Source organism: Lemur catta, chromosome 7, assembly GCF_020740605.2.
Source record: "Lemur catta isolate mLemCat1 chromosome 7, mLemCat1.pri, whole genome shotgun sequence".
NCBI classification, from domain to species: Eukaryota; Metazoa; Chordata; class Mammalia; order Primates; family Lemuridae; genus Lemur; species Lemur catta.
The window spans coordinates 107,235,503-107,257,278 of NC_059134.1; the positions used below are offsets into that span (position 1 = coordinate 107,235,503).

At 48.9% G+C, this 21,776-nt stretch overlaps 1 protein-coding gene across 4 annotated transcripts in view; it reads right to left on the minus strand.

Moving 5' to 3' along the window:
- Positions 1-21,776, minus strand: part of DEAF1 (DEAF1 transcription factor) — a 42,041-nt gene that overhangs the window by 17,684 nt on the left and 2,581 nt on the right. For 3 of the 4 annotated variants that reach the window (XM_045558517.1, XM_045558518.1, XM_045558516.1), the window contains exons 2-10: positions 21,044-21,141; positions 18,355-18,484; positions 17,919-18,065; positions 17,267-17,406; positions 16,541-16,606; positions 9,343-9,469; positions 8,108-8,236; positions 7,423-7,551; positions 3,796-4,043 (exon numbers count right to left, since the gene is read on the minus strand). In XM_045558517.1, the coding sequence (XP_045414473.1) occupies positions 3,796-4,043; positions 7,423-7,551; positions 8,108-8,236; positions 9,343-9,469; positions 16,541-16,606; positions 17,267-17,344 (777 nt within the window). In that variant the 5' untranslated portion in view covers positions 17,345-17,406; positions 17,919-18,065; positions 18,355-18,484; positions 21,044-21,141. Of the gene's footprint in view, positions 1-3,795; positions 4,044-7,422; positions 7,552-8,107; positions 8,237-9,342; positions 9,470-16,540; positions 16,607-17,266; positions 17,407-17,892; positions 18,066-18,354; positions 18,485-21,043; positions 21,142-21,776 lie in introns of all 4 variants that reach the window. The other variant, XM_045558519.1, reaches the window with a different exon arrangement.

Consider the following 21,776-nt stretch of genomic DNA (forward strand, 5'->3'; position numbering starts at 1 on the left):
TTAAACGTTGTGGATAAATTTGTTATTGACATGTTTTATCCTATCTGTCATTAAGAAAAATTGGGACGTTTCAGATCATTTCTCTAACTTTTGAAGTCTCCTCGCAAGTGTTCACTATTCCATTGTCTGCACAGCACAGTTCTTGCTCACAGTACTCGAATGTTTGTAACATTAACAAGACAGTGGGCTGGATGGTGCACACCTCTGAGCCAGCACGCAGGACACACAGCATCTCCCTGTCCTGTAAAGAAGAAAATCACATAACGGCACTTGTTAAGGTATGGTAGGCAGATTTTATTCAGGATGTCACAGCAGGTGCCGGGACCACTGCAGTGGGATTTTGCTGTAGGGGAGAGGGACTGCACTCAACTCTGAAAACAGCAGGGGCACATGGGAATTTATAGCCAAGGAGCAAGGATGGGGGGGTCAGTGGATGGAAAATTACTAACAATAAAACAGGGGTAAGGGAGAACCTGCCTAAGTGACCTAACAGAATTCTTACTGAAGACATGATCAAGAGATGGCAGAGGATGAGGAACCTGATCAGATAGCAAGGATGGGGGTGCTTGCTAAAACTGGATTTTACAACTAAGTGCACAGACAGGCCTGGGCCTGAATGAACTTTGACCAAGCAAAGAGTCTTTGTCATCATCGAAAGATTCACACTAAAATATTCAGTTGAGAAACAGGATAGATGGAGAAAGTAACCAGTTTTGACCAGGCACAGTGGCTAACGCCTGTAATCCTAGCACTCTGGGAGGCCCACGAGGGAGGATAGCTTGAGCTGAGGAGTTCGAGACCAGCCTGAGCAAGAGTGAGACCCCGTCTCTACAAAAAATAGAAAAGTTAGCTGGGTGTGGTGGCGGGCGCCTGTAGTCCCAGTTACTCGGGAGGCTGAGGCAGGAGGATCACTTGAGCCCAGGAGTTTCAGGTTGCTGTGAGCTAGGCTGACGCCACGGCACTCTAGGCCGGGCAACAGAGAGAGATTCTGTCTCAAAAAAAAAAGAGAAAGTAACCAGTTTATATATATCTGTTGAGAGAAAGAAAATGTACTAATTCAAAATTAGTCAAGTGGGTAGAAAACATGAAATACACATAATGAAACAAAATCCTACAATCCATCTACTTAAGGGATAAAAATGGCAGAATGAAAGACTTATGAGCCGGACTGGAAAGTAGGAAAGACATGAACCAACACTCAAAACAAGAAAGAAGGACATATAAAGCAAAAGACTAACGCTCCTGAAAAAATAGACTCACGGACTAACATCTCCACGGTGTGACATTTTCTTGTATCACAACTGAAGTGAATCCTGTGGTGCATTTTTGTGAGTATGGACGTAAAGTGGAACATAACTTATTAGTAGCTGTATCTAGGTATCAAAAAGACCCTACCTCTTTCTTTAAGCCTCGTGTCTCTTGTTCTTTGTTCTAACTTTCAATTCTCAACAAATGTAACCTTTACACACAAGCTGTCCAGCTGAAGTTTTTTTTTTTTTTTTGAGACAGGGTCTTGCTTTGTTGCCTTGAGTAGAGTGCAGTGGTGTCAGCCTAGCTCACAGCAACCTCAAACTCTTGGGCTCAAGTGATCCTCTTGCCTCAGCCTCCCGAGTAGCTGGGACTACACGTGTGTACCACCTCACCTAGCTAATTTATCTATTTTTAGTAGAGATGGGGTCTCGCTCTTGCTCAGGCTGGTCTCAAACTCCTGAGCTCAAGTGATCCTCCCACCTCGGCCTCCCAGAGTGCTAGGATTACAGGCGTGAGCCCCTGCACCCTGTCCAGTTGAATTAAACTAATGTTATCAGCCTTAAAAAAAAAAAACAAAAAAAACTAATGCCTGAATAAAACACTTTCTTTTCAAGTGCATATGCAATGCTCACTGAGCCTGCATATACTGGTCATAAAATAAATCATCATAAATTTAAAAGAACTGAAATCTGATAGAGTATATTCTCTACCCATATTGGAACTGAATTAGAAGTCAGTTATGGCAAAACGTCTAGAAAATCCTCACACACGCTTCTAAATAATCCAGGTCAAAGTACAAAAGCAGACCTATATTTAAACTGTCAATTGGTTTTCAACAAATCTCCCAAAGCCACTCAATGGGGAAAGGAAAGTCTTTCTTACAAATGTTGCTGGAACAACTAGAAGAAAATGAACACTGAATCTCAAAAAAGTTATGCTGAACAAAGGAAGCAAGACGTGAAAGGGTACAGATGGTACAACGCCATTTGCAGGAAGTTCTACAACAGCTGAATCTCTGATGACAGCAGTCAGAACAGTGGCTGTCTACAGGGTGGGCACCAGTGGGAGATAACATGAGGAACTTTCTGGAGGGCTGTAAATGTTCTTGACTGGGACTGGGTGTGTACACTCATAGAAACTCACTGAGCTCTATGTCTAAGATCTAAGCATTTCACTGTACATACATTTCACCCCAACTTAAAAAAAAAAAAAAAAAAAAGACCAAACAGACACTCTGTACAGGGCTATAGAATTCTTTTTGCCCTTAAGCCTTCTAGTCTTCTATAAATTTCAGCATAAGTATGTATTAGTTTGGGACTATACTTTTTTTAAAAGTATTTTTAAATTATCTCCTATCTTCAGGTGTAGAAACATTTCTCTTTCTTGAAAGCGCATTAATCACATACTGAGAAATCATTTAGAAAACTAAGAACCTGAAAAGCTCTTCTTTCCTCTGGTCTATAAAAAGTAGAAAGAAATAGGGAAAAAAAGTTTCCTATAGATTTGATAGGAAAAAATCAATTTGACTTTTGTTTATAAACCAAAGTGCACATTTATGAACACTAGAAAAGCAGCTATTAAAAAATACATTCCCATTCTTTCTTTTTTTCTCGTAGAGATGGGGTCTCGAATTCCTGGCCACAGGGGTCCTCCTGCCTCGGCCTCCCGGAGAGCTGGGACTCCAGGCGAGGGCCACTGCCCCAGCCTCTTCCACAGGCTTCAGCATCCCCGGGGGGAGCTCCTGACTGCCGAGCAGACACTCCGCCACCCTCACCGTCAGTCCCCGACACCCTGGGGCGCACGCTATCTGTCCTGCTGGGGTGAAGCTATGAAGAGGCGCTGAATACCAATACCTTCTCTCCAAGTTACTGACCCCAGTAACTTGTGTTTGGCAGATCAGCGTTGGCCCCACCCCAGCCCTTACATTACCTGGACGTTTCTAGCCCCAAGGAATCTAAAGGCTCGCACAAAAGAAGCCGAAGGGGCCCAAGTGACTTTTTGCCCGTGCTGCAGTAGGGGGAAACTGCAGGAAACCCTGCTGGCAGGATGCCTCTGATGCTCCACGCCATGCACAGGGCCCGCCCTTTGAAGAATGTGCCAGAAGGTAGGAGCAGAATGCCCAGGACAGCCCACAGTGGCGCCTTGTGACAGCAGGTGGAAAGAGCTCAGCTGCCAGGCAGGGGCACCCGAGCACCCTGCCAGCGCCCGCACGCAGAAACATGCCAAATGATGCTTCTCCACATTTAATAAAACATATGGCAGCTTTCACTACATGAGGATAACCCGGGGGTATAAACAGTGTCTGTACAAGGTGAGTGTTCAAAAATAAAAATTTTGAAATAAACCCATCTTATTCATACAAACCAAAAACAGCTTACCAACAACAGCTGTCACTTTGCTACAAGAAAGGCTGCACGTGCAAATGACTCTGGGGCACAGCGGGCTTCATGAGCCATGCAGAGGCCACAGCACTGGCCTCAGAGCCACTAGAAGGCACAGGTGGGCCTGGCCGCGGCTCTGGGTCTCTGCGCATGCAAATGTTACCTCTTTCCGCTCTGCGTCCGCCTGAACTTTGGCCTGGGTCACGGCGGCGTCTCGGTAGGAGCTGGCCTGCTTGGCCTGTTCGAACAGCACCTTCAGCTGCTGCGCCGTGCTGAGCAGAGAATTGACCATCTCCTCCAGGTACAGCCAGCTCCGCTGCTCCGACATCTCCAGCCCACTGACCACTGCGGGGGACGCAGCTTTGGTGGGGGTGGGGGGTGGGACAGCCAGGGCAGGCAGGGATGTCAGCACTAGAACATTTGGAAAGCAAAATAAACCAGAAATTAATACATTTCCTATGTAATCCTAGCACTCTGGGAGGCCGTGGCGGAAGGATCACTTGAGCTCACGGGTTCGAGACCAGCCTGGGCAAGAGTGAGACCCCATCTCTATTAAAAATTGAAAGAAATTATATGGACAACTAAAAATATATATAGAAAAAAATTAGCCGGGCATGGTGGCGCATGCCTGTAGTCCCAGCTACTCGGGAGGCTGAGGCAGGAGGATTGCTTGAGCCCAGGGGCTTGAGGTTGCTGTGAGCTAGGCTGACGCCACGGCACTCTAGCCCGGGCAACAGAGCGAGACTCTATCTCAAAAAAAAAAAAAAAAAAAATATATATTTCCTAGCTTCAAACTGGCCTCCATGAAAACTCTCATCAGATGTTGGAAAGTGTCCGACGTGCTAGCATGCTCCAGAGATGGAGACGTCTATACCTCCCTGGTCCCTCCCGCTCCACACTGTAAAATTCCCAATGCTGCCACCCAAAAGCACCTGCTAAGGCCAGACCCTCTCCAATACAGGCTGAGAGCTGAGTGTCCATAGATGAGGGAAGCAAGCTGTCCCCCTGGTGCAGGGGTGGCCAAGAAACATTTATAGAACCAGCTGTGAGGACGATGATGGGGTCAGCACAATGGCCCAACAAGAGCAAAGCAGACAAAAGAACTAAAGTCTCCTGGTTTCATTTCTGCTCACCTAGAAAATCTTCCTGGATGTCTGTGGTCACATGGAGGAATTTATTAAGGATAACGGGAGTCGGGTTTCTCACAGTTTGAGGAGAAAGTTACACAAAGTGAAACAAGGGAACTAGAACAAACCCGGTGGTTTGGGACTGAACTAGAGAGGGTGCAAACTCACGGCTTTCAACACACACAGACGGATCTAGAACACAGATGTGCGCGTGAGTGCGTGAGTGGGCCTGGGGACAGACGCACACAATGGCAGCGCGCACGCCTCCCACCCAGAGACGAGCTGTTGACGGTAACCTCCAGCCCTCTGTGAAGAAAAGTCCAGCTGTGTCATGGTGCCCGTTTCTTGGGGTAAGGAGCCCACCGTGCCCTGGTGAGGTGCTGAGCGGGATGTGGCTGGACACGGGCTGGGACGGGACGCAGTCAGCACAAGCCCTGGTAACAGGCTCCAGCCCTGGTGACCAGGCCCGGGAGTACCACTCCCCACTAAAAGGGTTAGTTAGCCTCCCAGCAGACAGGGAACCGAGATGAGCCGCCAACATCCAGTCATACCAGATGCTCAGGAAGGGGCCCTGCTGGCCAAGTCCAAGGCGACTGGGGCACAAGTCACCCACTGACCAAAGCAGGAAGCGGCGTCCACACTCACAAACAGGTGGCAAGTGTGACGAGGAGGCGTGGGCCTCTGCGGCACCCAGTACCCCTCATAGGTACATGGGGACTACAGAAATAGGTGACCATGTCACAGGAGTCTGGCCGGCACCACCCTCCCCTCACAGTCTGTGTCACCTTTACAGGGATGGGACCAGAGGAACTCAGTGTCACGGAGCCCTGGGCAGAGCCAGCCTCACAGCTGCTGCAACTGACAAGGACACACCCCCCGAGGTGAGGGACGTGCCACAGCACAACTCTCCTGCCATCTTCCAGGCATCAGGGCCCCAAGCCAGGCCTGGCGGAGATGAAAGATGACCATCCAGAAGGTTCTGAATGACGACGCCCCAGACGGCAGGACAGAGGCCACCTTTACTCACTGATGTTAATGTTGGTTGCCTTTTATTTCAGGAAAAACACACTGAAGCATCCCAAGAGATGTCAGGAACTTACTCGCAAATGGCTCAGGGTTTTGAAAAGTTTCTTGTACTGTATTTACAACTTCATTTTTTTTTTTTTTTTTTTGAGGCAGAGTCTCACTCTGTTGCCCTGAGTAGAGTGCGGTGGCGTCATCACAGCCCATAGCAGCCTCAAACTCCTGGGCACAAGCGATCCTCCTACCTCAGCCTACCGAGTAGCTGGGACTACAGGTGCGCACCACACCTGGCTAATTTTTCTATTTGTGGTAAAGATGTGGTCTCGCTCTTGCTCAGGCTGGTCTGAACTCCTGACCTCAGGTGATCCTCCCACCTTGGCCTCCCAAACTACTGGGATACAGGTGTGAGCCACTGCACCCGGCCTGCAACTCACTTTCTATAAAATACCTTGCAGGCCTCCTGCCACCTGAGCAAACAGCAGTCTGCAAGGACAACCCTGACCAGGGCAGAACACTTTCCCCCTAACCCCCGGCCCCGCCAAGATTCATCAGGACGAGGTAAACAGCGCGAGACCCAGGGGCTGGAACTAAGGGTGGGCCTTGGGCAAGGAGGTAAACCTGAGGTGATCTGCCACAAGGATGGAAAGAGGTTAAACAGGCAAGAAAGAGACGAAGGAAACAAGCGAATGAGAAGATACGTTTTTTTCTAAACTTATGAATAAGTTTCTTGCTGTATTGTCTATAATGGTGAAAAATGTACAAAACACAGCACTGAAAAGTTCTATCAATCATTTGTTGATTATATGTACCTTTTAAAAAAACTTAATGACGTAGAAATATGTCCAAAATGTGTAGTTAAATGAAAACCAAAGTCTAAATGCAAATACCGTATGATGTCAAATGTGATGCACACCTTGGCGCTTTCATTCTTTCTTTCTTTATTGTTATTATTATTTAACTTTGTTTTTTGAGATAAAGTCTCTCTCTCTGTTGCCCAGGCTGGAGTGCAGAGGCGTCGTCGTAGCTCACTGCAGCCTCAAACTCCTGGGTTCGAGCAATCCTCCTGAGTAGCTGGGACTACAGGTGCGCCACTACATCTGGCTAATTTTTTATTATTTTTTGTAGAGAGGGGGGTCTCGCAGAGTTGCTCAGGCTGGTCTCAAACTCCTGGGCTCAAGTGATCCTCCCAACTCAGCCTCCCAGAGTGCTGGGATAACAGGTATGAGCCACCGCGCCCGGCCTGTGCTTTCATTCTTTCACCAGACACTGAGTGCCCGTGCCAGCTCTGAGATCAAGACCCCACCACCAGGCAGTGTGTGTCCCTGTGGGGAAGATGACAGCCAACACGCCCTTCCTCCACGAGGGCCTGACAGCAAGTGCTTCAGGCTGTGCGGGCCAGAGCTGATGGGAGTAGTCTGCCACCGTACCCAAGGCAGGCTTCCACAACACACAAATGAATGGGCATGGTTGTACTTCAATAAAACTTTATTTACAAACACAGGCAGGGGGCCACACTTTGTGATCTAATGCATCAACAGGAAAAGAAAAAAACACCACACAAACCAAAACAAACCCTGTTTCACTTAGAAATTCTTTCTAAGGACAACAACCTGTATGTGTGTGAATTCTCTCAAACTTACCTATTTTGGGATGTGACGTTGGCAATGCAGCTTCTGGGAAAGGTGCCATCTGGCAGCTGTCCTGATAGCCGGGGTAGTGAGGCTCAGGGTGGCCCACCCGGCACGGGGGCTGCACACCAGCCTCCTGGACTGTCGGTGAGAACAGGACAAGGTAGCCTCAGCCCCGGTGCTGGCAGATTTTAAACCTAACCGCCTGCAGCTACCGCACTCACTGTACACAGCAGCTTCTGGCCACACGTGGCTACTGAGGCCCTGAAATGTGCTGAGTCTGGATGGGATTTGGGATGTCACATGAAATAAAATATATAACAAAAACTCATTTCACCTATTTCATTTACTTTCCTATACATGGCCACAGGCTGTTTACAACTGCACACACGGCTTGGCTCACATTTCTATTAGCCAGTCTGACTCTAAAGCAGGAGGTGGCAGACAGGGAGTATTTCTAGCTCTCCCAGCCGTACGGTCTCCGTCACCATCAACCAACTCCCACTCTGCCTGCCCTGCCAGCTGGCACAAACTGCCTGGTGCACTCGCCCCTAATGGCACCTGCACTGCCCCCACCAATAAACACGCCCCTGCCCAAGACCCCCTCTCGAGGTGTCAGCAGCCGACCCAGCCCAACTTAGCAGCTGTGACGCGACGGAATGGTCAGGCGCATCAGGCAGGTGCTCAGGCAACTCACCTGTGGCTCCCGCGAAGACGTCCCCCTGGGCAGGACTCTCTGATATGACTGCCGTAGCCTCCACGGTGGATGCCCGGTCAAAGGTCAGTGCCCCAGAGGTAGTAATCTGTCCCGAGGGGGTCACGGTGACTGGAAGAGCAGAAGCACATGTTACACAGGGCTCAGCCAGGTGGCTTGGCCACGGCTCGCGGGGCCCCCACCAGCCACTCCTCGAGGGGCACTGGTCTCAGAAAGGCCTCGGGAGCCCAGGCCACAGCACGGGCAAGGCCCCATTCCCCACGTACGCGCAAGGACCTGTGCGAACAGATGACCGTGGCCCCCCGTGGGGAGAAAGGCAGGGTGGGCCATCACTGCCATTTATTGTTGGAATTGTGTGCCGTGGAAACATGCTACCTAGCCAGAAAACAAAAATATAATAAAATTTTAAATGATTTAAAAATACTTTGTAACCTGAATTCAGAAGCTGACTTCCATCAAAGTCGAAGGTATAAAGCGGCCACGTGCGCACAGCAGGCATGCTGCTGCGGCCACCACACTGTCCCTCCGTTGACCACCCAGGGCCTCCGCAGAGAGCCAGCAGGTGTTTTAGAGACCCTGCTCTGCACGTGCCAACAATCAGGCCACGTCACCTCAGAGGCCTGCTGCCGCCTCTCCCTGCCCTAAATCCTTCCCCCCCGTTATAGTCTTAAAAAAGCAGACTTTTCCCTCCGTTCCCCTAATCACCGTTTCCTAGACAACTACATCAGCTTACGTAGAACAGGAGAGTACCTAAAAGCCACTGACACTAATAATGAAGAACTCTCAGGCAGGAAGGTGTCACGACCACTGGCGTCTCTGAAGAAGCCTGGTGGCAGACGGGACATGTCTCCCAAACAGCAGCCCTGGTAGCCCTCGCCCCTCCCGTTGGGAGGCACATCCTGAGCACTCGCTAAGGGACCAGGGCTGGCATGTCAGGAGGTGTCCACCGCGTGTGCCGCACGCCTGCCACTGTTCTCGGCTCTGGGAAACAGCTGAGAACACGGCAGACGGCGCCTGGCACCCATGTCCCCAGGCAAGGAAGGCGGAGCTCAGCTGGGGACCCGTCCCCACCCCGCAGCCCGGAAGGTGTCGACTATCCTTCCAGCTCCACAGTGCACTTTAGAAAAGAGAATCCCACAGTCGAACGTACCAAGCGGTGACGCGCTAAGGGAAATGCACTTAGCTCCCTCGGTGACATAGAGCCTTGCTCTACTCACAGGTGGTGGCAGCTGTAGCTGGAAGCAACGTGATGTTCTTGGGGGGATCCTTCTTCACGGGAGCCGTGGGCAGCTCATTCTCCTTCTTGCGCCTCTTGTAAGGCACGAACAGCCTGACCGGGCCACTCTGTGGGAGAAAGGCAGCGTTGGCGGACTGCACCACTCTCGTGTGCAAAGACGCTCGTGCCTCCTGCTCCTCACTCTCTGAGCGCGCGAGGACCCGGCCGACTGCTGAGATGCTAAGCTCACTCACAAAGCCCACCCCTCTCTAGGCTCCGAATTCCTGAAAATGAGAGAAAAATAGTTTCAAAAAGAATATATGGGCCAGGCGCAGTGGCTCATGTCTGTAATCCCAGCACTCTGAGATGCTGAGGCAGAAGAATCGCTTGAGGCCAGGAGTTTGAGACCAGCCTGGGCAGGGTCGTAGAGATAGCGAGGCCCTGTCTCTACAAAAATGAAACAAAAAATTAGCTGAACATGGTAGCACATGCCTGTAGTCCTAGCTACTCAGGAGACCAGGGGGAAATCCAAAGGTAAGAAGCAACAGCTGCTCCAGATAGGAAGGAATCAGCCAAAGCACTCCGCAAGTATGAAGGATCAGACCGAAAGGACACCCCCAAAGGGAGCACCAGCTCTCTAGCAGTGATACCAACCAAAATCAAAACACTGAAATGACAGAGGAAGAATTTCGAACATGGATTATAAGAAAACTCAATGAAATGCAAGCGAAAATGGAAACCCAACACAAAGAAACCACAAAAACAATGCGGGAAATGAATGAAAAATTCACTAAAGAAATTAAAATATTAAAGAAAAATCAAACAGAACTTCTGGAAATGAAAACTTTATTCAAGGAATTACAAAACACAGTGGAAAGCCCCAAGAATAGGTTAGATCAAGCAGAAGAATGAATCTCAAGGATTGAAGACAATACCTTTCAATTAAATAAGTCAGTGACAGAGACAGAGCAGAGAACTAAGAGAAAAGAGCAAAGCCTACAAGAAATAGGAATTATGTGAAGAGGCCTATCGTGAGAATCATAGGTATCCCTGAGGGTGAAGAAGAAAATACACAAGGGTTGGATAATCTATTTGAGGGAATAACAGAGGGAAATTTCCCTGGCCTTGCTAGAAATCTATATATCCAGGTACAAGAAGCTCAAAGAACTCCTGGGAGATTCATTGCAAAGAGGAAGCCACCACAACACATAGTCATCAGACTGACCAAAATAACCACGAAAGAGGCCGTCCTACAAGCCTTAAGGTGAAAGCAGCAGGTAATCTACAAAGGGAAATCCATCAGACTAACTGCAGACTTCTCAACTGAGCCCTTACCAGCCAGAGGGATGGAGGCTCCATTCTCAGTCTTCTCAAACAGAATAATGGCCAACCTAGAATTTTGTATCCTGCAAAAACCAAGTTTCTTATATGAAGGAGAAATAAAGACCTTCTCAGACAAGTAAAGACTAAGGGAATTCATCAAGACAAGACCTGCCCTCCAGGAAGTACTCAGAACAGTCAGCTCAATACACACTCACCAATGTAAAATCATTCAAAAGCTAAAGGTCAAAGGCCAGATACCACAATGGCTCAAGAGAGAAAACAAAGAAACAAAGTTCAACTCAACAGGATGAAGAGAATCTGCCCCACTTATGAATTCTTTCAATAAATGTGATCGGCTTAAACTGCCCACTAAAGAGACATAGACTGGCTGAATGGATAAATATGCACAAGTCAAGTATCTGCTGTCTCCAGGAAACACACCTAACCCACAAGGATGCATTCAGAGTCAAGCTGAAGGGATGGAAAACAACATTCCACGCAAATGGAAACCAAAAGAAAGCTGGTGTGGAAGTTCTCATATCAGATAATTACTCTTCAAATCAACAAAAGTAATGAAAGACAACAATGATCATTATATAATGGTAAAGAGAACAATTAAACAAGAAGATATAACAATTCTAAATATTTATGCACCTAACTCAGGTGTACCCAGATTCATAAAGCAAATCCTACTTGATCTAAACAAAATGATAGACAGCAGCACTATAATAACCAGGGACTTCAACAGCCCACTGACAGAACAAGACAGATCCCCCAAACAGAAAATAAACAAAGAAACAATGGACTTAAACAGAACTCTAGAACACATGGGCCTGACAGACATTTACAGAACATTCTACCCCAAAAACCACTGAATATACATTTTTCCCATCAGCTCATGGGACATTCTCTAAGATTGACCATATCCTAGGCCACAAAACATGTCTCAACAAATTCAAAAAAATAGAAATTATACCATGCATCTTCTCAGACCACAGTGGAATAAAATTAGAAATCAACTGCAACAGAAACTCTCATCTCTACACAAAGTCATGGAAACTAAACAACCTACTGATGAACAATTATTGGGTCAAGGAGGAAATTAAGATGGAAATCAAAAGATTCTTTGAATCAAATGATAAAGGGGACACAAGTTATCAAAATCTGTGGAGCATAGCTGAAGCAGTCCTGAGAGGAAAATTTATAGCTATACATGCCTATATCCAAAAGACAGAAAGACCACAAATCAACAATCTAATGAATCGTCTCAAAGAACAGGAAAAGGATGAGCAAACCAATCCCAAACTCAGCAGAAAAAAAGAAATAATGAAGATCAGAGCAGAACTAAATGAAATTGATAATGATACAGAAAATTAATAAAAGAAAAAGTTGCTTCTTTGAAAAAATAAACAAGATTGACATGCCTCTCACTAGATTAACGAGAAGAAGAAAAAAAAGGACTCTAATAAGCTCAATCAGGAATTAAAAGGAGAAATTACAACTGATACCACGGAAATACAAAATATCATCTATGAATACTATAAATATGTCTATGCACATAAACTTGAACATGTGGAGAAAATGGACAAATTCTTAGAAATACACAGCCTTCCTAAGCTCAATCAGGAAGAAATAGAATTCCTGAACAAACCAATATCAAGTACTGAAATTGAAGCAGCAATAAAAAACCTTCCTAAAAAAAAAGTCCCAGACCAGATGGTTTCACACCCGAATTTTACCAAACCTACAAAGAAGAACTGGTGCCTATCTTGTAGAAATTATTCCAAAACGCTGAGAAGGAAAGAATCCTCCCCAACACGTTTTACAATGCCAACACCACCCTGATACCAAAACCAGGAAAGGATTCAACAAAAAAAGAAAACTACAGACCAATACCCCTTATGAATATAGATGCAAAAATTCTCAATAAAATCCTAGCAAACCAAATTCAGGTGCTTATTAAAAAAATAATCCATCATAACCAAGTAGGCTTCATCCCAGAGATGCAAAGATGGTTCAACATACACAAATCTATAAATGTAATTCACCACATAAATAGAAGTAAAAACAAAGACCATATGATCCTCTCAATAAATGCAGAAAAAGCATTTGACAGAATTCAGCATCTGTTTATGATAAGAACACTCAACAAAACAGACATAGATGGGACTTGCCTGAAAATATATATATAAAAGCCATACACAACAAACCCACAGCCAACATCATACTGAATGGGAAAAAATTGAAAGCACTCCCACTTAAAACTGGAACCAGACAAGGTTGCCCTCTGTCACCACTTCTATTCAACATAGTGCTGGAAGTCCTAGCCAGACCAATCAGACAAGAGAAGGAAATCAAGGACATCCAGGTGGAGGCCTTTTTCGGCCTTCCCCATTTGCATTCACATGCTCAAAATAAACAGCATTTTGCTACCAAAAAAAAAAAAAAGAAATCAAGGACATCCAAATGGGGGCAGAAGAGGTCAAACTATTGCTCTTTGCTGATGACATGATCTTACATCTAGAAAACCCCAAAGATTCTGCCATGAGACTACTGGAATTGATAAACAAATTCAGCAAAGTCTCAGGTTACAAAACTAATGTACATAAATCAGTTGCATTCATATATGCCAACGACAGTCAAACTGAGAACCAAATAAAAGACTCAACACTTTTCACAATAGCAACAAAGAAAATAAAATACCTACGAATGTATTTACCTAAGGAGGTGAAAGACCTCTACAGGGAGAACTACGAAACACTGAGGAAGGAAATAGCAGAGGACATAAACACATGGAAACCCATACCATGCTCAATGGATAGGCAGAATCAACATTGTTAAAATGTCTATACTACCCAAAGTGATCTACAGATTCAATGCAATCCCTATTAAAATACCAACATCATTTTTCACAGATTTTGTATTATCCTGGATGGAGCTGGAGCCCATTCTACTAAGCGAAGTATCACAAGAATGGAAAAGTGATCACCATGAAATGGTACTAATTGAGCGATACTTATGTGCACATATGGTAGCAATATTCATCAGGTGTCAGGCAGGCGGGAGGGGGAAGGAGGGGATGGGTATATTCACACCAAATGGGTATGGTGCCCACACTGTCTGAGGGATAGGCACACTTGTAGCTCTGACTTGGGTGGGGGCAAAGGCAATATATGTAACCTAAACATTTGTACCCCTGTAATATTCTGAAATAAAAAAATTAAAAAAAAAAAAAAGGAGACCAGGGGACACAGCCAGCCCTGGGGTGGTTTGAGGGACACAGCCCCATCTTGGGTGGGGGAGTCTCCACTCTGCCTTGGTGGACATCTGCAGGGGTCATGGTTGTGCCCTGATAAACCCTCCAAAAAATTCCGGGCCAGGCACAGGGGCTCACATCTGTAATCCTGGCACTTTGGGACCCCAAGGTGGGAGGATCTCTTGAGGCCAGGAGTGTGACAACACCCTGAGCAAGAGCGAGACCCCATCTCTACAAAAAATAGAAAAATCAGCCAAGTGTGGTGGCACATGCCTCCCAGCTACTCAGGAGGCTAAAACAGGAGGATTGCTGGACCCCAGGAGTTTGAGGCTGCCGTGAGCTGTGATGATGCCACTGTATTCCAGCTTGGGTGATGGAGCAAGACCCTGTCTCTAAAAACAATTAAAAAAAAAAAAGAAAAAGGATATGAGTAACGGTGCGGCAAAACAAGAAAGAGTATTATCAACATATCAAATTTTTAGGAATTCCTAAGAGACAGAAGACAAATGGGGACAAAGTAAAGCAATGAGAAGAAACCACAGCCCAAAACCAGAGAAGGACATTCCGGCAGCAGCGACAGGAGCCACCCACAGCTTTGCTGGCAAGCGCGCGGGACAAGAGGCGGCCCTGGGATAATCTGTTAAAGAAACAACCTGAATAGACCATAAGGACAGAATAAAATGGTAAAGTATGAAAGCCCTCCCCACGAGGAGGCCCCAGGCCCCCAAGCCCTCAAGGGTTGACCCTTCTACCGCATGGTGCAGCCTCTGTCCGCTAAACCCAACACCTGTGCCTCTCACAGGCAGTTTCTGTTACTTGCATTTTTTCCTACGTATGGTTCACACTTTCCTATTTCTTTGCATGTCTTATAATTTTTTGCTAAAAATTAGACATTTTAGGTGAGATAAAGTATAGCAACGGTGCACACCGAGTCCCCCTTTCTCCAGGGCTTCTGGCTGTTTGTGTGTTTATTTCTCTAGGGACTTGGCTGGACTGTCCTGCTGATGTCTTCTTCCCTGCAGGGTACAGCCTGGGCTGCTCTCCTGAGGGTGCAGACTTGGGGGTGCACAGGCAGCTTTGGTGATAGTGGTTTTGCCGGGGCTCCTGGCTATCTGTCTCTCCCTCTCTGCTGGCTTAGCCAGGTGTCCGGCCCACTAACTGCCCACTGACTGTTCCCCTGTTCCCGACAATGCCCCGGGGCATAAACTGCTCCACTGTCTGAGCCAATTAAATTAGGGCTTCTTTGCAGAGGCCGTTTTGGAGGCAACCTTTGAGGCTTGTTCTCACCCCTGGCGGGCTCCTCTTCGCTGCTGCTTTCCTTGGTTCCCTGGCAAACTAGCTGACTCACAGTTGAGCCTCCTGCTCTAACGGAGCTGCCGCCCCCTTTAATCCTTACCACCAAAATTTTCACCATGTTTGAGAGTTCCCATAGTCTCCTCTGGGCAGAGCTTTGTGTCTCTGTTCTCACGGCCTGCTTCTGCAGCAGGCTAAATACCTGAGCCCCCGCTCCAGAGTGCGGTGGGAACGGAGCTCTCTGCCAGTGAGCGACACCCCTGCTACAGGAGCCTCTGATCCTCCCGGCCTGCCTCTCACACACGGACACCCTGGGGTGAGGAAAGTCGGGGCTCCCATGCGCTGACCCTGCCAGGCCCAGGGAAAGCCTCTGCTATCTGCGTGGGGGCTGCAACTTGGAGCTGGAGGGGCTGAGAAGGGCTGGTGGTGCCCCAGAGAGACACCACATCCCTCGACTGGGAGCCGAGGGGAGAGGGAGCCCCGTTTTCCTGGCCACATCCACCTAGAGCAGAGCCTCACAGGGAGCTGGGGGAGAAAGGAGGAAGGAGCAGGTTGTGGCTCATCAAATTGACTCGTTGTTCTGAAACTTAGGACATTTTCTGGGAGGCCAAGGTGGGAAGATATCTCAAGCTCAGGAGTTCGAGACCAGCCTGAGCAAGAGCAAGACCCCCATCACTATAAAAAATAGAAAAATTAACCAGGCATGGTGGTGCATGCCTGTAGTCCCAGTTACTCAGGAGGCTGAGGTGGGAGGATCACTTGAGCCCAGGAGTTTGAGGTTGCAATGAGTTATGATGACGCCACGGCACTCCAGCCCAGGCAACAGAGCAAGACCTTGTCTCGGGTGGGGGGAGAATCAATGAAAATGATTTTGTTTCTTTTTGAAGCAGTTAACAATTCAGGATAAGGAAATATTTTTAAAAAGACATTAAAAGTTCTATACATGAATAAGTTTACAGCAGTATTTTTATGATATGTTAAAAATGCAGAATATAAAATGACACATACACACCTGTTGTAACCATTTAAAGAAGCATGTGTGTTTGTTTTAGAGTTAAGATGGTGATATAAGAGCTTTTCATTATTTAAGAACGTTTCGTTTAATATTCTTTGAATAGCCACTCAGGGCCAGGCACATGCCCCAGTTGAGACATCAGTAGTCATTGTGATGTGTCAGGGACAGGGGACAAATAGCCCCGGAGAAAAGTAAGGACAGTGTCTCTCCAAGGCAGAGGACAAGAGAGAGAGAGCACCAAGAGGCAGGGGCTGTGGGGCCACACGGCCCCCCTCTCTGCCCCCCAGCACTCCCCACCTGCTGGCAACTCACCAAGGTCATGTCGTCACAGCAGGCGGCACAGGTGCAGGAGGCAGCATGAGGGTTTAAAATCCCGTCCTGCGGTGTAAGAAGTACCACGATACATTAGAAACCCCCAGCCCTTAAAAAGTGAATCATTTAATACTAAAAGATTTCAACTAGTTTTACCACTTATCTGCCATTCATTCATACAGACAAAAATTCTGAGAAATCAAATACAATAATTTCCAGAGCCTTCTCTTGTTCACAATGCCACTACCGGTGGCAGGACCTACCTATTTCCTTCCAAAAAGTGAAAGACTCTATAGGAATTATTTCCACAACACCCAGGGAGCTAACTGGAATAAGGACTAGACATCCTCCGTTCTTACGAGGAAACTGGAACAGAGAGGAGTCAGGTGCCTGCTAGAGTCTCATGCGCCCAAAGTGAGCTGCTATTATCTTGACTTCTGTGATTCCATTTTTTTGCCTTGGACATTCCCCTTTTCTGTGCTTATTCCATGGCAGGCACTGTGAGCTCATGCACCCCTCACAACAATCCTGTGGGGTCCATGTTGTCAGCACCCCCCCTGTGGAAGGCCAGGAACCTGGAGGACAGACAAGGTAAGTGCCCCGAGTCATCCACCCCACCTGACCCAGTCTGTGCCCGTCCTCGCATCCTTCTGACACTGGTTCGTGCGGACACCTGCAAGCTGTGGACCAAGGCCCAGACACTGCGTGGGGCGCGGAGGCAGGTACCTGGATGAGGCACTGCAGCGGCCTGCCTGCGTAGCGGATGCTTCTCTTCCAGTCCTTGCTGCTGGCCCTGCCTGCCATGGCCTCAAACTCGGTCGGGCTGTACCAGCTCTCCCCCTGCTTGATGCATCGGCCCCGGCCTCCTGAAACGAAGGTGGCCCATCATGGGAAAGCACCGCCCCTGCCAGCACATCCAGCTCGCCGACACAGGCCAGGCCCTTCTCTGGCTTTCTCCTCCCCTTCCCGCCTCCCTTCTGGCTCCTGGCCAGGCCCGTGTGATCGTCTTCCCCCAGGCTGGCCTCTCCGCCTGCTGCCTGCGGTCACCGCAAGCCCAACCGTGCTCCACACCGAGCATCTGCCTCTCCTGAATCCTTTGTCAAGTCCCAAGAGAACAGTTCCAGCCTTGCCTGCCTCCCACTTCTGTCCTGTGGGGCACGATGGGTTCTCAGTTTACCCCTAACCCTCTCCGGCTGTCCCCGCCCCGTGCCTCTCCCTGCCTGGGCGTCACCTGCTGCGTCTGTCTTCTTACCTAGTTGTACGTGCCATCAACATCATTTTCCTTTGCCCCAAATTGATCGTGTAGGGGTTCCAAAAAGGAACAATAGCTTTAAATCCCAAGCCACAGCGGCCTGCGTGCGGCTGGCACTGCCCTCACCTGAGCCGAGCCTGCTCTTGTACAGAGTGCCACTGATGTTCCGGCACCGCACGGGCAGCTCGCTGTCATACACGGAGGGGTCCCAGTTGTATTTGGTTCCACCTTTTTCTTGGCCAGGAGCCAGAGGAGTTGGAGGAGACTGAGGACCTTGGGCAAAGAAAGTATTTTGAAGGTCAGAGATGCTGCCGGGTCACCAGGAAGCACCACACACTCCGCCAACACTGGGTCTCGGAGCTGCTCAGCCGGCCCAATGCAGCAGCACTGTCTTCTTCGACTGCGGAATCATTCCTTCTCAGCCTGGATAAATCCACTTTTTCTCCTTAAATCTATTAACATTTGACATTCTAAATTTGCCACAAAAATAAATAAACAGATAAGTAAATCTCCAGAATGCGTTCTAGATCCTCTAAAGGACTGGGCGTACGTGCCACCTTACCTGGGGTGAGGGGAGCCGCTGGGCCTTTCAGCCCGGTGGTCTCCACGATGCTCCCATCTGTGTGCACGACAATCAGCGTGGCTTTCTCAGTGTTCAGGCTGTCTCCGATCTGAAGGGCTGTTCTACCAGACTGGAAGTGAGAACACACATTAAGTCACCTCCTAGGGCCACCCTGAGGCGCGTCACATAGCCCAGCTGATGTGGCCCCACAGCAAGGTCTGCCTACTCGTTACCAAGAAGGGCATGTTCACCCAAGGATCCCGTATCTTCTCTAAAGATGTCTCTAAAAGACTTAAAAACAGAGCCAAGAACAAGAAAATCCAATGCCTAAGTCTGGGTGGTGCTGAGAAAAATGCTTCCAATCATCTGTCAGAGTTAAAGAAGAAACACGCTGCACACACGCTCTGCGAATAGGAAACACCCTCACTTCTACCTGCACAGCACCCTCAAGGTCACAGGTCTTAAGAGCGGGTTTCCAGGAAACCCAGCTGATCCCCCAGGCACAGCCTAGAGCAGCCTCCCTCTCGTGCTGCGTTCCACGCGGAGCTCCCTCCACACGCCCCAGACCGGGGCCTCCTCGCCACACGTCCACGTTGGCTGAATGCTGCCGTACGCCAGCCCCAAACTTGCCCGTTAAGCTGCACAGACCCCTCCACAGCCTGCCAGAGTTCTTGTGCCCACCCAGCCAATCACCCAACAAACCGTGGCATCAAGACTCTGTTCAGCCAGCCATGGGCTAACCAGAGACCTCCAGGGCACCTATCCAGAGCCGAGATTCTGGAATGCTCTAATGTTTTCATCATAAGAGTACAAAACCAACTGAGGTAAAGTGAGGAAGCAACCTTTTCTTATATCTGAAAATGTCACCATGAAATCAGGGCACTAAGGCAAGGCACAGTGGCTCACGTCTGTAATCGCAGCACTTTAGGAGGCCGAGGCGGGAGGATCACTTGAGGCCAGGAGTTTGAGATTGCAGAGAGCTGTGATCACACCACTGCACTCCAGCCTGGGTGACAGAGCGAGACCCTGTCTCTTAAAGAAAAACAAAAATGAGGGCACTTGAACAGACATTTACCATGGCGCCTGGGCTCATAGAGGCCTGAGGGCCAATGCCTCAAGAAGGGGTCCACATAGCTGTGTCTGAGTCACCGAAGACCTGCAGCTCTCTATTGGAGAAAGGGGATATTTGTGTTCACGGGATGTGTGTGCTCACGGGACGCCCAGCTCCCTGGCGCCAGTGAGTCCTCGGCACCCACAGGGTGGCCTGAGCTTCAGCCACTCCTAGAAAGCGAGGACAAGCCCAGACTCTGCTGCCAGGAAGGAGCTTGAATGAAAGCACAAAGCCGTCACACGGCTGTCGTCTGTGTGCCTTTGAACACCTCGTCCTGAAATAAGCCGACTTCCTCCCATTGCCAGCCAGCCCTTCGCTGCACCACTGCTGCTGTAACTGAGTAAGTTTCTGCTTGTGCCATTCTAACGACAGCTCTGCTTTCAGTACACAGGTGTGGTGTCCCAGGCTTGTGACCAAGGCTGAGAAGATTGCTGCCACTAACAGGCAGAAACGGTCTCAGGGAACCCCTTTCTGGAGACTGTACCCCCCTCACCTCCAGCATCTGCTACCTGGTAGGTAACAAGGCTGCCTGCCCTGGCTGAGTGACATCCCAGAATCACTGAAGCCTCACATACAAAACATAAAATATAGAATAGGCTGAAACAACATAGCGTGGAAGGATTCTGAATGTGGGTGTGAATGGTTTTCAGCAACTTTTCTTTTTTGTTCGTTTTATTGTTTTGTTTTGTTTTGGGGGGGCAGGGTCTCCCTCTGTCGCCCAGGCTGGAGTGCAGTGCTATAATCATAGCTCACTGCAGCCTCCAACTCCTGGGCTCAAACGATCCTCCTGCCTCAGCCTCCCAAACACTAGGACTACAGGTGCACCACCACACCCTGCTAATTTTTTTATTTTAATTTTTTGTAGAGACAGGGTCTTGCTACGTTGCTCAGGCTGGTCTCAAACTCCTGACTTCAAGTGATCTTCCCATCTCTGCCTCCCAGAGCTCGCTGGGATTACAGGTGTGAGCTACTGTGCCCGGCAGCAGTTTTCTTTAGGAGGACGGCCATAAGGCATGCAGAATGAACTCTCGTGGGAGACTGGACTGTAAGTGCCACAATGCCACGAGAACAGACTTCAGGAGGCAAATGCAGTGATTCTCTCAGATGTGCCTGGAGCCGTGTGCGTAAGGACAGCAGACATCTCCAGCTGCCGGCAGAAGCTGAACTCTGGGTCCAGAGCAGCCTGGACTGAGCCAGAAGCTGGGGTTCCAGGCCCGGACACAGACTGCAAGGCCCTCTGGGGCAGACGTCTCCCTGTCCACACAGCTCGGAAGGCTCTTTCCAGTTCTCCCACGTTTTCCTCACTTCACAGAAGCCACGTGCAGCATGCACTTTCCTTGTCGAAGAAGTCAAGTGAGCAAAGACTTCTCAGCTTAAATCAGAACTCCTCGCCCGGCTTTCCACGGTGGCTCTTCCTCAGCTCTCATTCCTCACGCCCCAGCACAGCCCTGAGGCTCCTGTGCCCCTCGCGGCTTGCAGAACACAGCAGGCGCTCTCACCGCGGACTGAGTCCTGGAGGAGTCTCAGCAAAGCCCAAGGCTCGAGTGTGGCGCCAGCTACACCCCTCGGAACACTTACCAGAACGTGTCCTGAGATCGATGCTGCATTTGCCACTGATGTTGTGAAGACGTTGTCTGCAGAGGCCCCCACGTTGGCCACCGTCACTGTGGTCACCTCTGCAACAGAAGGAACCTAAATTAATGAGCGACGAAAGCCAGAACACAAACTGAGGAGACAACCTTGCTCGGGTGCCCAACACAAAGCAACTCCCACTCAGCTTTTATGAAAACCAACAATCAACACTTCTAGTCCACAGTCTAAGTCGTCTGGTTCTTCTAGGAAAAAGAGAAGAAATCTGTTCTTCCCCAATAAAGCTTCTATGCACAGTAAAAACTGCTCACAACAAAACTGCTCCCATGAACCACAGCCAGCCACGGCTCTAACAAACTACCACCAGTCCTCAGGTCGGAGGTGCCTTGCACCTACGGCCTCCTCCCAGGTGGGGACACCTCCTGGACTCACCTGTGCAGTCCACACAAGGCAGACTCAAATCCTGCCTCACCTCGTCCAGGGTCCCTCCACTGTGGGGTCTGGCCACCAGCGTTAGGCGACTGTGGCCTCATGCTCACTGCCACTGCCCATGGTCTGCAACCCCTCGCCCAGCTCTTCTTCCTCCTAAAAAGCACGTCCAACCTGCCTGTACCCTTGGGTGCTGCCCCAGCCCACCCCCTGCAGCACGCATAGGGCTGCACACAAGCACCCCTTCCTTCGGCTCTGCAAAGCCTTTCCTTGATGCAAGTGGCCCCCTTGT